The sequence below is a fragment of the Colletotrichum fructicola genome (genome assembly GCF_000319635.2).
Source record: "Colletotrichum fructicola Nara gc5 chromosome Unknown KSG_Nara_v1_contig06, whole genome shotgun sequence".
NCBI lineage: Eukaryota > Fungi > Ascomycota > Sordariomycetes > Glomerellales > Glomerellaceae > Colletotrichum > Colletotrichum fructicola.
This window is the reverse complement of record NW_027094056.1, coordinates 4,325,530-4,339,354: the sequence shown is the minus strand read 5'-3', so window position 1 is coordinate 4,339,354 and position 13,825 is coordinate 4,325,530. Positions and strand designations below refer to the sequence as shown.

The 13,825-nt window shown below is 54.8% G+C and overlaps 8 protein-coding genes across 8 annotated transcripts; 4 read left to right on the top strand and 4 right to left on the bottom strand.

Annotated features, from left to right (window-relative positions):
- Window positions 1-85: 85 nt before the first annotated feature.
- EGD2 (Nascent polypeptide-associated complex subunit alpha) lies at window positions 86-1,299 on the bottom strand (the record flags this gene model as incomplete). Its single annotated transcript, XM_032032652.1, has 4 exons — window positions 86-460; window positions 546-793; window positions 1,051-1,071; window positions 1,188-1,299. 4 exons carry the CDS (start codon window positions 1,297-1,299, stop codon window positions 86-88), a joined length of 756 nt encoding a protein of 251 aa, XP_031888170.1.
- A 473-nt stretch (window positions 1,300-1,772) lies between these two features.
- On the bottom strand, window positions 1,773-2,337 carry RPL14A (60S ribosomal protein eL14; the record flags this gene model as incomplete). Its single annotated transcript, XM_032032653.1, has 2 exons — window positions 1,773-2,087; window positions 2,209-2,337. The coding sequence occupies 2 exons, from the start codon at window positions 2,335-2,337 to the stop codon at window positions 1,773-1,775; spliced, it is 444 nt and encodes a 147-aa protein (XP_031888175.1).
- A 942-nt stretch (window positions 2,338-3,279) lies between these two features.
- On the bottom strand, window positions 3,280-3,775 carry CGGC5_v011478 (uncharacterized protein; the record flags this gene model as incomplete). The annotated part of the gene is made up of 4 exons (XM_032032654.1): window positions 3,280-3,378; window positions 3,428-3,499; window positions 3,549-3,589; window positions 3,640-3,775. 4 exons carry the CDS (start codon window positions 3,773-3,775, stop codon window positions 3,280-3,282), a joined length of 348 nt encoding a protein of 115 aa, XP_031888176.1.
- A 1,047-nt stretch (window positions 3,776-4,822) lies between these two features.
- CGGC5_v011477 (putative redox protein fmp46) lies at window positions 4,823-5,414 on the top strand (the record flags this gene model as incomplete). Its single annotated transcript, XM_032032655.1, has 3 exons — window positions 4,823-4,834; window positions 4,895-5,227; window positions 5,322-5,414. The coding sequence occupies 3 exons, from the start codon at window positions 4,823-4,825 to the stop codon at window positions 5,412-5,414; spliced, it is 438 nt and encodes a 145-aa protein (XP_031888173.1).
- A 1,034-nt stretch (window positions 5,415-6,448) lies between these two features.
- CGGC5_v011476 (uncharacterized protein) lies at window positions 6,449-9,663 on the top strand (the record flags this gene model as incomplete). The annotated part of the gene is made up of 2 exons (XM_032032656.1): window positions 6,449-7,358; window positions 7,460-9,663. The coding sequence occupies 2 exons, from the start codon at window positions 6,449-6,451 to the stop codon at window positions 9,661-9,663; spliced, it is 3,114 nt and encodes a 1,037-aa protein (XP_031888174.1).
- Window positions 9,664-9,697: 34 nt separating this feature from the next.
- CGGC5_v011475 (uncharacterized protein) lies at window positions 9,698-10,311 on the top strand (the record flags this gene model as incomplete). Its single annotated transcript, XM_032032657.1, has 3 exons — window positions 9,698-9,752; window positions 9,797-10,093; window positions 10,148-10,311. The coding sequence occupies 3 exons, from the start codon at window positions 9,698-9,700 to the stop codon at window positions 10,309-10,311; spliced, it is 516 nt and encodes a 171-aa protein (XP_031888167.1).
- Window positions 10,312-11,060: 749 nt separating this feature from the next.
- CGGC5_v011474 (NADH-ubiquinone oxidoreductase 10.5 kDa subunit) lies at window positions 11,061-11,576 on the bottom strand (the record flags this gene model as incomplete). Its single annotated transcript, XM_032032658.1, has 4 exons — window positions 11,061-11,119; window positions 11,177-11,209; window positions 11,282-11,388; window positions 11,491-11,576. The coding sequence occupies 4 exons, from the start codon at window positions 11,574-11,576 to the stop codon at window positions 11,061-11,063; spliced, it is 285 nt and encodes a 94-aa protein (XP_031888168.1).
- Window positions 11,577-12,273: 697 nt separating this feature from the next.
- mpc2 (putative mitochondrial pyruvate carrier 2) lies at window positions 12,274-13,082 on the top strand (the record flags this gene model as incomplete). The annotated part of the gene is made up of 4 exons (XM_032032661.1): window positions 12,274-12,500; window positions 12,565-12,580; window positions 12,746-12,882; window positions 12,941-13,082. 4 exons carry the CDS (start codon window positions 12,274-12,276, stop codon window positions 13,080-13,082), a joined length of 522 nt encoding a protein of 173 aa, XP_031888138.1.
- Between the last annotated feature and the right edge of the window lie 743 nt (window positions 13,083-13,825).

The window sequence follows — 13,825 nt, the reverse complement described above, 5'->3', positions numbered from 1 at the left end:
TGCCAACCCATATCCGTCCTTTTTGTGTGTTTGTCGCGTCGAGAATTCGAGAAAGAGATGTTGTTTTCACCCGCAGTGGATGTCGCTAGATGCTCAATGCCATAATCGAGTTGACAATGTCGTTGTCGTTCTCCTTCAGGGCCTTGATGGCCTTCTTCCGGCTGACGTTGGCCTGGGTCATGACGAGCTCGATGTCCTTGTCCTCAATGCCCTCGGCGTCAACCTCCTCGCCGTCATCCTCCTCCTCCTCCTCCTTCTTGGCATCAGCCTCGGCGGCCTTGCTGGGCTCAGCGTGGCTGTGGCCGGCGTGGTCGTGCTCACCACCAGCAGCAGCGAGCTGCTGGGCGGCAGCCTGCTGGGCGGTGGCGTTGAGGTCCTCGATCTTGGCCTCACCGAAGACGATGTAGGTGTTGCTGTTGGGGGACTTGTAGACCTCGGGGTTGTTGATGACGAAGAGGATCTGTGTCGGACGTGGGTCAGCCTTGTCTACCCCTCCAACGATTGCACCACCCCTCATCCCCTCTCTCGACAATGTCTCAACTCACGTTCTTCGGGCGGCGCAGGGTGACGCGGGTGATGCCCTGCACTCTCGTCAGGTGCAGCTTCTCGAGGGCCTTGCGGGCCTTCTTCTCGTTGCGGGAGTGGATGACGGCGGTGGAGCCGGAGGGAAGGCCCTCAGCATCCTCGCCCTCAACCTCGGAGTCGGAGCTCTCGTCCTCGTGCTCCTCGACGGAGACCTTCTTGGTCTCGTCATCGGGAAGCTCTTCAACGCGGGGGTTGGCCATTTTGTCGACTGCAAACGATGGTGTTCTGGTCAGCTGCGGGGAGTTCTTGCAATTTTTCTGAGTTGGGTAGCGTGGGTGGTGGTGGTGGTGGTGGGAGCTAGGATCGCGCAAACGGGGAAGCTTGATTTGGCGAGCGAGCTGCTACGTTGTGTGGGAAAAAGGGAAATTGGGCCGTTTCTCTTCGCACAAAATTGTGCGCAACGTTCGCGGGTCGCTCCAACATGATTTTGACGCAAAATTCGAGACGCAGACGGGCAGCACTCACCAAAGTTTAGAACGAGGGATCCTCAACTCGACGTGGGGTGAATTGTTCGGTGGCTTTGTGGTTTGCAGGAAAGATCGTAGAGAAATTCTAGGGTTAGCCGAACACCCTCTGGATCGCAGTGACTAAAGCGGGGTTACGTAAGCAGACCACTCCCCTCAATGGCGTCCAGATTCCCCAGATGCAGATGCGTGGAACTACGATGCAAGGCCGCAGCACATGAATGACATTCTGGTACCTCTGGGCATTCATTCTCACAAGGCTGAAAGCCGCAAGAAATGCAGACAAATGGATCTGGACGTGTGCACGCGTGTTTCTGGGGGTTGATGTCTTGGCCGCGGAAGAGGGACGTCAAAATAGTGTCAAGATGATGATTTACAGTCGTCTCCGAACGAATAAAACAACTTTTTACTCCGTGTCCCCGTCACATGCCAACCAGTCTATTTGTATGATCTTGATTGTGCCATGAATTCATTTTTGTGTCTCTGAATTTCCGTATTTGACGCCGGTCATCACGATTGATGATGATGAATGTGACATACAGCCCTTCCAGTTACGGAGCAAAAGAGAAGTGCAGCAACCCAATGCTGCAATGGAGATGCAGACCAAACCGGATTTCCCATGCTGTCACGCTCTAAACCAGCCCCGTAATCTTCAAAGTCAACCCTCCCTTTTCGACAGAATTCCCCAATCGCAAGGTGTGTGTCGTGTGTGAATTATCCATCTTACGCGGCGGCCTTGACCTTGACGAGCTCCTTGCGCTGCTCGAAGCGGCGCTGCTTCTTGAGGCGCAGGACCTTGAAGCGGTCGAAGTCGGACAGGTTCTTTCTTCGCTCAATCTGGGTGCTGCGCTTGAACCAGTTGGTCTCCTTCCACTTCTGGTCGATCTCGGACTTCTCCCAGAACTTCTTGACGGTGCCGGTGCGGGCGCCGCGGGGCAGGTTCTCAACCTTGAGGGAAGACAGGAGGGCGTTGGAGAGGGAGATGGGTTGGCGGGGGACGGCGAGCTTAGGGTCTGAGGAGGGACCGTCGACCAGAGCCTGTGCGCACAGAGTCAATTTCCATTCATTCCTGTTTCCCGGCGTATTCCACCACCAAATCCCAAGACTGCAAACTCGAGGCCTGATCGTTCGTCGCCGGGGGGAGAGAGATTCAACGTACGCGCTTGTGGTCGATGATCTCGACGATGGTCGCGAGGCGGCCGGCGTAGGGGCCGTTGCCCTGGAGAAGGACGACGCGGCCGACCTCGACCAGTCGCCACTTGGAACCCTCGATGGTAGCGTCACCCATTTTGCTGGTCGGTCTAGATGTCGGGAGGATGCGGTGTCAGAAGAGGTTTCCTTTTCCTTTCGGGGAGTGCGATCGAGAAGTTGGGATATTGTTGGAGGTTGTCTTTTGTCTGGGGGGAAAAGGAGGGGCGCGCGTCGACTTACCAGACGTCAAAGATGTGCTGCTATGGTTAGTGGTGTAGTCCTGATGAGGTTCCGCTCACGGTCGCAATTTTTCTGTTTTGGCGTGTGCGAAGCAAATTTGAGCCCTAACCTATCTATGGTGGTTTTTTGCCGGGTGGCCCGAGCTCGGCGGTGGCTTGGTTTTGCCGAGCCGACAATCAGCCGGCCCAATGTGGCCTAGGCGGGCGGTCAGCAAGGTCGGTCATTTCCTGCCGTGCTCCACCGACGACAATGATTTTTATTGCTTCGACGCGCGCGCGCAGCAGCTTTTCCCTCTCTCCCATCCATCACTGCAACAGCTTCGAGCTGGGAAAGCGCACAGCTCGGAGAGTTTGCAAGACAAAAGCCACGCAGCAAGCGTGTCATCAAAGGTATGTTTATATTTCTCTCCTTGCAAAACCACACTTCCCTGGAATGATGAGAAAAATTTGCGATTGATTTCACTCGGTGGCCCTCTTTCGCCGGAGCGGCTATACCGTTTGAATACATGATATTCAATTCTTACATATTCTGACCTCCTACCCATTATTCACTCTTGATTGTTTGGCTTTCTTGAGACGCACGTTGCTAATTCAGCATCAGGTAACAGTAGTATACCTCAATGGAAACAAAATACATCATATTTCTGAACAGCGCTCATGGCGCCTCACTCCTGTGCATTGTGTGACATATACTCCCAGTAAAAAGTGTATTTATGTTTCGTTCAATTCAGTTATCAAGTCGTAATGCTCATGTTCCTAATACCCTGCCAACGCCTTGAGAATTCGTTCCTTGCAACTATTTATGCCTTGCCCTTGCGCCTCAGCTCCTCTTCCTCCTCGGCCTGGATCTGAGCGTCGATCTTGGCACCTCGGGATGGCTCGTTGCCATGGTCCTTGGCCTGGTTGTGGTCAGTGGTGATCGACGACATTAGGGGCCAGTAAACATACGGGAAGCGTGGGGTCGATTTTGCCCAAACGAACCTCTCGGGTATCATCGTTGTCATCCTCCTTATCCTTCTTCTAAAACATTGTTAGTGGCCGCCGGATAATCTGCATGCACTTCACGTACCTCCTCTGCCGCAAGTCTGTTGGCAATGGATCTCTCGTCCTCTGCAATGGTGTTACCATCGTCTGAAATTTTGACCGGAGTAAGAACATACTGGAGTCGGTGGCCTGGTGAGAATTCTCCTTGCCCTCCTCAAAGCGCTCAGCGTTATCAAGCTCCTCGTTCTTGTGGTTTCTCTGGTCGCCAGCCTCGTAGACGCCACTGGTGCCAACCTTGGAGTCGCCGGCCATTTTGATGGTTTGGTGAGGTGTGCGGTGGAGGTGCGGGTGTTTTTTCTTGATGGATAGTCTGCGAGTAATAGAATGCGGAAGGTGAACAGAGTGCAGATTGGGGTTGTGACAAATGAATCTTTGGTTGTTGCAGGCTTGCTCTTTCTATATAGGGACACTTTGGTGAGGCGTTCTGGCCTGACTAGACACCCCACCAGTTACTTCATCTGCATCTACGTCATGACGTCTTCAGCGCCGATTCTCAGCTCAGACAGGCGCAAAGCTCCCTCCTACGTCATGCAGCTGTCATTTGCTCCGCTGAACGCCTTGACAAAATCCGTTCCTGCCCAAACCACATGGGAAAATCGGCGATGCAACCGGAAGGGACGAAAGAGTTGGGATTGCGGTCGCGGCTCCGGGACTTTAGCGCTACCGTTGCTTTGTTGAGCGTACCTGGACGGTCTCTATCAGATTTGCCTAGTTCGTCGCGTGCCTCAAATGACTACCCCTGCAAATAAAATCTTCAGATCTTAGATACGAAAGCTTGTGAAGGGGCGGTTCCTCCCGATTACTTGCATTTGATCCCAACCTCGAGGTTGCGATTCGAGATGCTCTTTGCTGCCCCTAAAATATCCTGCACAAGATGGTAATGGTCACATACTGCTTTAGTGAAAACTGTGCGTGAGATAGGTAAGTACTCGGTGCGCCTGACAGGCCTGCCGTCGCAATTCCAGCATTGATGACGAGATCCAGCATGAGGGGAATTTGAGGCTCTGATTTTGACATCGTCCCCAGCCAGGTCCTGGGCCCCGGTGCATGAGCCACCAGCGGGTGCAGCTCCCAGCGCCGTCGCCAGGGGTAAGCGCGACAGAAACCCCGCCGTGCGTCAATTCGGCGTTGGCATCCAGACCTGAGCGGACGACGGGGATGACGTAACTTCGTGGGAGCTCTGGGAGCTCCACTGCCGACTTCATCGCATCGAGCTGCACGCCGCACCGCGCAAACAGCAACAGCTGATTCCGAAAAAACAACACCATCACCCCCAAACTCTCCATCAGCCCCGCCAAAATGTTCCGTTTCGTGAGTAGAAACCACCCCCGATTGATTGGCTCCGTGGCAAGCAGCTAATACCCCGCGCAGCACAAGACCCTCGACATCGTCACCCTCTTCCACAAGGCGAGCTCCCCCGCCTCCGTGAGGGCCGCCAACATCCTCAAGCAGGTCTCCGCCAACGCCGCCGCAGGCGCGACCGAGGACCAGGCCAGCGACCACAGCGTCCAGACGAACCCCAAGAAGTCCCGCGCCGAGTTCGAGCTCAACATCACCGAGGAGAACCCCACCGCCGACCAGGTCAAGACCATCCTGGAGTACGTCGGAAAGAGCAAGCTGTCGTCCATCATCCAGGGCGCCTCGACCGAGCAAGAGGCCCTGAAGAAGTTTCAACAAAATGCCGAGACCTTCCAGAGACCTGTGGTATGTGATCCCCTTTGACCTGGGTGCCTGTCGTGGATGCCCAAGAGGGCGCCTTGCCTGTTGCTGAACATACGTAGCTGATTGAGACTCGCAGATTGTGGACTGGAACAACGGCAAGGCTGTCGCTGGCGACAATGAATCTGAGATTCTCAAGATGCTCAATGCCTTGAACAGCAGCAAGAGCTGAGAGACAAGTGCTCTTTAGAAGCTAGGCAGCGCCTTTGTCACCACTGTATAATGAAATATCACAACCCAATGCAACTCTAGTAGTAGTTGAATGATGAACACAGCTCTTCGGCAAAAATTCTGTCACAATTTACCTGTCTCAATTTTATTTTCAGGCGCAACGTCGATCTCAACGTTCGAATGCATTCATTCATCCTAGTGTAGTTCAGATGGAGGGTGGGCACTTGGAGTGATTGAATCTGATCTGCCACTCTTGATGTTGACCCTGTTATATCGAAATTGCTGGCTTGGAAATGGGATGGACAGAATCAGGTGCAAATAACTTGGTACACTTTAGCAAAGGCGTCAGCCAGAGGGGATGCTGACCTACATGCTGTCTTTGACTTGCTGCAACTTCCTTGCCAATTCGCAAGCATTGCTTGGTCCACTTGTGAGGCAGGTGGTGAGGAAGGAGAGACGCATCATCATCACCTGCTTGATGCTGTCATTGCCGTTGTTGCTGTTGTCCCTGTTCTTGCCACTGTTGTACTTATCGCCCTTGTCGTCCTCGCTGCCCTTCACGTTGTCCTGCGTATCCTCAATGATCCGAATCTTTAGGCAGAAATTTGTTCACGCTCGCTTGTATTGCAACTCCGGACTGGAAAGCTCTTTCCGCCAGCTCCTTCCTGTGCTTGCTCCTGCCGCCTCCCCGTCACCCTGCCTCCTACCCCTACCTCCTACCTAGTGCCTCCTGCTGCTCACCTCCTGCCTCGCGACGCGCTCGCTGGCTCCCACAGCACCACAATACCAGGCAATTTCTTCCCCTCGTCATAACAACCCTCTCTCCATCCCACACACACACTCCTCTTCCCCCCTCCTCCATCTCACGACTCTGGCGCCATCGCAACCTTCCCTTGCGATCGCCATCATCCCATCTGCCCCCATTGATATCGTCTCTTCTTTCCATTCCATCCGCAAATCCACCTCCTTTGCAGGGTTCATCTTGAATAGGTCTCTGCCAACCGCACCTTCACTTTGAGGCTGCGTCTCTGCATCATGGCTCATCCGCCTTTCCACAGAAACGGTGGCCATCACCCGAACCGACGATACCAGTCGGCGGGCGGCTACGATCGCTATGGGCGTGGTTCACTCAATCGTCAACGCGACCTCCAAAACCCTGTCGGCGGAAGTCAGGTCACTTTACCCTATCACCCTGGTCCCCCGCCCCAGCCCCAGGGGCGACTCTTTTACCCGGTTGGCGACTTTTGGGGCTTCGAGTATCCTTATGGCGTCCGATCCTCTTATCCCATGGTCACTAGCCACGATGGCTTGCCTCCGAAGCTGTACACGGAGAATCACCTTCCCGAGTCTTTCTACACTGCCAACAAGCCCGGCAGGGCGATCTTCAGCACCAACGATGGCAATATCCAACCTCGCTACATAGCACCTTCCGACTTCTACTCCGATCGCAAACTACCACTGTGGAGTGCTGAGGAGATTCAGAAGAATGCCAATTCAATTCGCAAGAAGTTCTGGGAGCACATGAAGGACATGGCTGAGCCAGTATACTGGGAAGACATGTGCGACTACTTTGATTGCTTCGACATTTACCATCATGGCGCCCTCAACATCTTCAATCTCCTTTATCATCTGTGGCATGAGAATCAAGACTTGAAGAAGGAGGCTTACCGCGTGATCGCCCTGGAAATCGGTATTTGGTGCGATCGCTGGCTCGACAGAGGTAACAACAAGCATAGGCTCCTGGACTTCCAAAACTGGGGCAACATCAATAGCCTCTTCAGTGCAGACGACCAAGTCGGAAATCTTGACGCCTCACAGACCGAGATCATGAAGAACGCCTTGCACCATCGACATGATCAGCTTCGCCACAACTTTGTACCCTCTCCCACAAATTACCCTTGCAATCAGTTGGGTGTCCATGGAGCCAGGATTCAAGACTGGTTATGTAAGTATTTCAACTCATTTCTCTCCCTATTCTTTTCATCAGAACCCCCCCGCCCAATTCCACCTTGTTTGTTGTTTTACGATGAACTAACATGATTGTAGACGACCAGCCCATCGCCGACAGCCACAACGGCCTTCACACCCCTTTGACTAGGTCATACCCTACACCCGTCGGCCAGAACAGCCTCGACAGTATCCCAGAGCACCCGAAACCTCCCCAAGGATACCGAGCACCCGTAGTTGCCATCGGAACAAGCTCGAACAATGTGGTCTCCCAGCCCCCATCTCAGCCCCTATCTCGGCCCCAGGCTGCTCCGGCATCTACGCAGGAGGAAGAGCCCAAGGGCTGGGAAAGAGTTACAGGTAGGGATGAGATACATGGCCCAGTCCACCGTCGATCTCCCACCAAACGAGACTCTCGCAAGGACAGCACTAGGATTGCGTCTCCTGACCAACTCTCCGAAAGCAAGTCGATGGAGCCTTCACCGGAAGCAGAGACACAGTCCAAGCCGCCATCTGAGGAGGTGCTCCCGGACGAAGCTTCGGGCGGCGTTGAAAGTACTCAGAGCACAAGGTCGCGTGGCAAAACCATCACGGTCAACCTGCCGACCACGCCGAAGAAAAAGGACCCTCAGGGTTCTGGGCCATCCACTCCCCAGGCAAAGGCTAGGTCTCCCGAGCAGTCAGCGAAGAAAACTTCTTCTCCCGCAAGCAACTCTTCCGAAGCCAAGACAACACCGCCTTCAAGCACGCCGAAGCAACTTGAGAAAACTTCTTCTCCCGCAAGCAACTCTTCCGAAGCCAAGACAGCACCGCCTTCAAGCACGCCGAAGCAACTTGAGAAAACATCTCCCTCCCCAACCACAACGAAGAGCTCCTCGAAAACTTCCACTCCGTACAGTCAAGTTTACAACGACGACAACGCCAACAACGTCGAGTTAGTTGAGTACCCCGAGTGCTCTCACTCTACTGCGATGAAGACGCAGGAGGACATGCAGAAGGAGATCGCTGGTCGTAAGTTGGATTCCATCTTCGACACAATGGCTTCAAGTAACCAGAAAGCCTCCTCAACAGCTGGGCAGCCTCTGAATGCTGTCGAGGACACTGACCCAAAGCCCAAGCCTAAGAGCAAGAGCAAGAAGAAGAAGAACAAGAAGAAGAAAGCTGCTGTTGTGCCTACTACGCCGCCTCCCACCACCTTCACGATCAATGAGGATGAGGATGTCATCACTCTTACGCAGAACTACAGAAAGGAGGACACACCTAGTACTCTAACAGAGTACCTTGCCCGGGGCCTGCGATATATCGAAAACTACGAGCCTGCTGAGGTCACCCCCGTTCCCACTGTCGAAGATCATCATCCGAAGCAAGATGCTCCGCCTACTGACCTGCCTGCCACCACCTCGCCTCCCGCCACCTTCACGATCGATGAAGATGAGGATGTCATCACTCTCACGCAGAACTACAAAAAAGAGGATGCACCTAAGACTCTAACAGAGTACCTTGGTCGGGGCATGCGATCTATCGACGACTGCGAGCCTGTCGTGCAAGCTGGACACGTCCTCACTGTCGAAGATCATCATCCGAAGCAAGATACTCCGCCTACTGACCGGCCTGCTACCCCGCCTGCCACCACCCTCATGATTAATGAAGACGAGGATATCATCACTCTCACGCAGAACTACAAAAAGGAGGACGCACCTAGGACTCTGACGGAGTACCTTGCCCGGGGCCTGCGATCTATCGAAAACTATGAGCCTGCTGAGGTCAAACGCGTTGCCACCATCGACCATCATCCGAAGCAAGATACAACCCAGAGCTCGATGGAACGCCTTGCGGAAGATTTGGCTTCGATCAAAATCACGCAGCCTGCTCAAAATAACGAGCCAGATGCTCCAGACACACAGACAGAGCTAACCGGGAACTCTGCCAAGCCCGTCCGCAAAGGCTTTCGCGCTGGCGCTGGCGGCTCCCTTCGCTTGTCGAAGACTCGGAACAAAAACGTCAAGAACTTGAGCTTTGTTGGCCAGATGGAAGCCGACCATGGCTCGAACCAGCCTCTCAACCCGGCGCCACTGACTAACGCAAGCCGTAGCACCGCCAATGATGGCAACTCGAACAATGCGTCTCAAGGCAATGTCTTGACACCTGCGACGCCTCTATCCGCACGGGAGACCATGCTCAAAGAAAAGACTCCCCTTGGGGCATCGCTCAAGGAATCCCCATTCAAGGAGACCCTGTCCAAGGAGACCTCTCCCAAGGAGAATTTGTCCAAGGGGACTTCGCCCAAGGAGACTTCGGCTTAGGAGGCCGCGTCCAAGGAGCGCACGACCAAGGAACATGGAGCACGCGTCGATTCTACCCCGAAATCTGGTCTCAATCCTCGTGCCAATGAGTTTGTGTCTCCTCGTGGCACTGCGGTGCGCAATTCGTCAGCAGCCCCGCTTAAGAAAGCACCGATCCCTCTGGTCCCTCCTTTCCAGGTGTCTGGTCGGCATAAGCGCAGCCCGAACCCCTCGTCAGGTGCCACATCACGCACGGTTACACCTGGTGGCACACCCCCAAAGGCCTCAGGGAACGCTACCGAGGCTCTCAAGGACGTTTCAAAACATGTTGGGGATGTTGCTAAGAGCAGCGCGGACGAGCAGAAGAATGATGTCGCTCCCGTCACCAGCAGTTCAACTGCTAATAAGAACAGCGAAGACCATGGTGGTGAGCAGAAGAAGCGGACCTTCGGTAATAAGGTGACCCGGGCTAAGAGCCATCCGCAGCAGACTGACAACAAGCCAGGGTCCGGCAAGAACTTCTCCTCGTCTAAAAAGCCAAAGGTTCAAGGCGAGAACTCTTCTCAGGCCCCATCTGGGCCTACCTCGGCGCTGCCCCCCACCGCGACCTGGGCCAGTAAGCATCGGTCTGGAATCTCGGGCTCTAAGGAGGATGGCGAACAGAAGTGAAGGAACAGAATGCTTTGGAGAAAATATGCAACGTTGTCGCCTTCATTTGCCGAAAAGATTTGGTGTATGTCTAGAGTAGCAGGGTAGATTTGCTGTCATTTGGACGGGCAATCAAGATTAATGTCATGAAATGCAGTGGTAGTGATAGGCCTGTTTCGGTGACTAGTCTTCCAAGTAATGAGCAGTGCGCCAAGAGTGATGAAGCGTACCGGATCTCTCTTCTGTAACTTAAAAGCTGCAGAGGGAAGTGCTTGCCCTGCGGTCAAATTCCCCATCAATTAAGGTACCTTATGAATACTAGCCAAACAACCATCCATCTCAAATTGCCAGAAGCTGAGACTCGGCGGACTTGTGAATGGGTTCGGAGCTCTGAGGCAGCATAGCTGCATGAAGAGATGGTCTTGTACCAAAGCCCGCGGAACACTTCCCGCCGCGTTTTCTACTGACCCTCTGCAAGGTACTCACAACCACGACGAAGTGTTTCCGGATTGTCCGCCGCGGGGAGCACACGCGACGAAGGACATTGCGACCTCACGAGTCTGGGGAACGCTCGCCAACGAATCCGCCGAAATTGCCGGCGCATTCAAAGTGCAGTCTGGATCTGGGCAGCACACCAATCGCATCGCAAAAGATCCCTTTCGACGTCGAGATAGATCGTATTCTCCCAACACGGGGATGGTACATAAACTTCTTTTTTTCCTCATTGACCTTCTTTCCCTTACCAAGCGAGTCCCCCCGTCTTGGTTACCTTATGCGCTGCCCTTGACCAGGCCGGAAACCGTCTCCTCGATCTGCTTGTCCGACAAACCTGCGCCCTGTTAGCTCCCGGCTCTCCGAACTGGATATCCAGAAAGTCGCTACTCACCCTCCAAGGATTGGCTCTTCTCAACACCGAACTCTGTATCGCGCAGCAACATCCGTCAGCAATTCCGTCTTCCTTCGGCGATCTGGTGGAGGGGGCAGTCCTAACCGTATCTCGCGTAAATCTTGGGTAGCGTTCCGGCGGCCTCGCGGATGAGGATCGGGGTCTGGGGGTTGTGCTTCTTCATCGTGGGGTACGTCCTCGCCAGGAAAGAGCTGTCGCGCGGTGTCTCGTTAGCAATTGATGCCGCAATGACAGGCCAGGCCGGGCCGGGCGTGCCCGCCTCGACGGGCGACGGGGAGGAGGAGGAAACTTACCGGGTCGCGGCGCTGTGCTCGCCGGTCTGGCAGAAGAGGAAGCGCACCTCCTTGAGGGCCTTGCCGAAGGCGTACTTGGTCGACATCGTGGTAGGCGTTTGGCGCTGACGGTGGTGAGGTTCGTCGGTGGAGGGTGCGGCCGTCGGGTGGTAAGGACAATTGGGGTCGATTTGATTGGGGAGCTCGAGGATTGAAGTTGACGAGATGCCGCCGTTAAAGTGGATACCGTGCACAAATATTCCGGGTCCCGACTTTTGTGCTGTTAGCTGTCTTATGCAGATGCATAATTCAACCCCCCGCCGATGTAGGCGCCCCCCACCAAATGAGCGCTCGCCAATTTGCTCGTCGCACTCGAAGCCTGGGTGGTCAGTGCTCCCCTTCCCCAATGTCAACTTTTTTTTTCTGGACGTTGTCCCCGCTTAAGTCCGGTTGACGGGCTTCCCTTTGCGCCCGGGCGCGCGTGGGCTCTGTGCAACAGGTACGGATAGGTACCGTCCCAGCTGGCCCTGCGCGAACGCACTGCTATTAGCTGCCAAAAAAAGCTGCAGTGTCTGTCTGTCCCGCTCTGCGCCTTGGCCGGACCTCCTCCCAATCAATCGCCATCCCTCAACGAACTTTCCGGGTTTATCTCAACCTTGACTCAACCTCGCTTCCCAATTCCCTCCGCCGCCGAGCCCGAAATCTCCCCTCCCTTCCGAACGAACCCAGCTCCCGTCATCGACAGGGAACGCAAAGAACCGCCGGCAGCAGCTTCGTCTCGATCGAATTTCACCCGGAATCAAGATGGCCCCGGCAAACAACTTCTTCAAGGCGGCGCGCCCCGTCCTCCGCCAGCAGCCCTTCGCCGGCGCCCCGATCCGCAACGCCTTCCGCACCTCCCAGTTCCGCGCCCAGTTCCGCGAGAGCTCCAAGAGGTGGCAGAGCTCGACCGCCTCTGCCGAGGGCGCCCAGCAGAGCTGGTTCAAGCGCATGTGGGACAGCCCCGTCGGCCTGAAGACGGTGCACTTCTGGTGAGTTCTCCCTCCGCCGCTACAAATCGTGGTTGGGAATAGATGCTGATATGGGATGGTGCAGGGCTCCTGTTATGAAGGTACGATCTCCCCCCGCCGCGCTGCGTCGAGGACCCCGCGAATGCCGTGTTACATCCCTTGCGATGCCGCCCGCGCGCGATGTCGGAGCTTGAGTCTGCGCGCATGATGGACGGATGCTACGGACACATGATGATGGTGCTGGATGCTGACTGCGATTGGTACAGTGGGCTCTCGTCCTTGCCGGTGTCGCCGACTTTGCCCGTCCCGCCGAGAAGCTCTCCCTCACTCAGAACGCCGCCCTGACGGCCACCGGTATCATCTGGACCCGCTGGTGCTTGATCATCAAGCCCAAGAACTACCTGTACGTGCCTGATTCTGTCCCGAGCTTGTCCGGAGCCGGTACTGACTGATTTGTCTAGCCTCGCCGCTGTCAACTTCTTCCTCGGTATCGTCGGTGTCGTGCAGGTCTCCCGCATCCTGCTCTGGCAATCTTCCCAGAAGAGCGTCGGCGACGTCGCTCAAGAGGTCAAGGAGGAGGCCAAGGAGGCTGTCAAGGCATAGATGGGCTACATGGCACGGTGAAGTGGGGTTGGAGGGGAAGTAGGAGGAGGGATACGGCGACCTGTGCAGCTTGGCCTGGCTGAGGTCTGGCTAGCTGCTGTAGAGTTCCGGTAATACCACAATCAGCGTGGGGACGAAGCATGAGGGATTCATCTGCTGCGGCAGCTGCCCCTGTGTGTTTTGAGTACATCGACAAGGTCTTCGGATCTGGGTTGTAGACTAAACCTTTCTTCTATTTCATTCATCGGGATCTTACACGGCCCAGGATATGCATCATTGTAGCCCGAGGGAAAGATATGACTACCTCGCAAATGAGGGATTCGCTGTACGTTGATCCATGACAGACCATTGCGGAGTATGATGGACGGCGACTCGGTCCCATTTGTGTTCGCTGCGAGCAAGTCATGAAGCCGGAATTTCAGTCGTCGCAGTACTTGGCTACTACCATTCGTCTAGCAAAAGGGAAGGTCGGTCACAGAAGGCGCTGGATCATGACAGCGCCAAAGTCACTCACTCTGACCGAGTCCACTTGTAAGAGAGCATGTCATGCACGAACAGTGGCAGGGTTTACATGTCAGGCAGTCGGTTGCGGTGTTTTCGGGGACAAATGAAATAAATTTCAAAAAACTAAAGGAGTGTTCCGACAAAATCCTATCTGCGTGCAGGCCAGATCAACCTGAACGTTCCTCCAAGGCCCTACCCAAATACACATGTGTTGACATCTCCAAACACCAGTCTCGTGT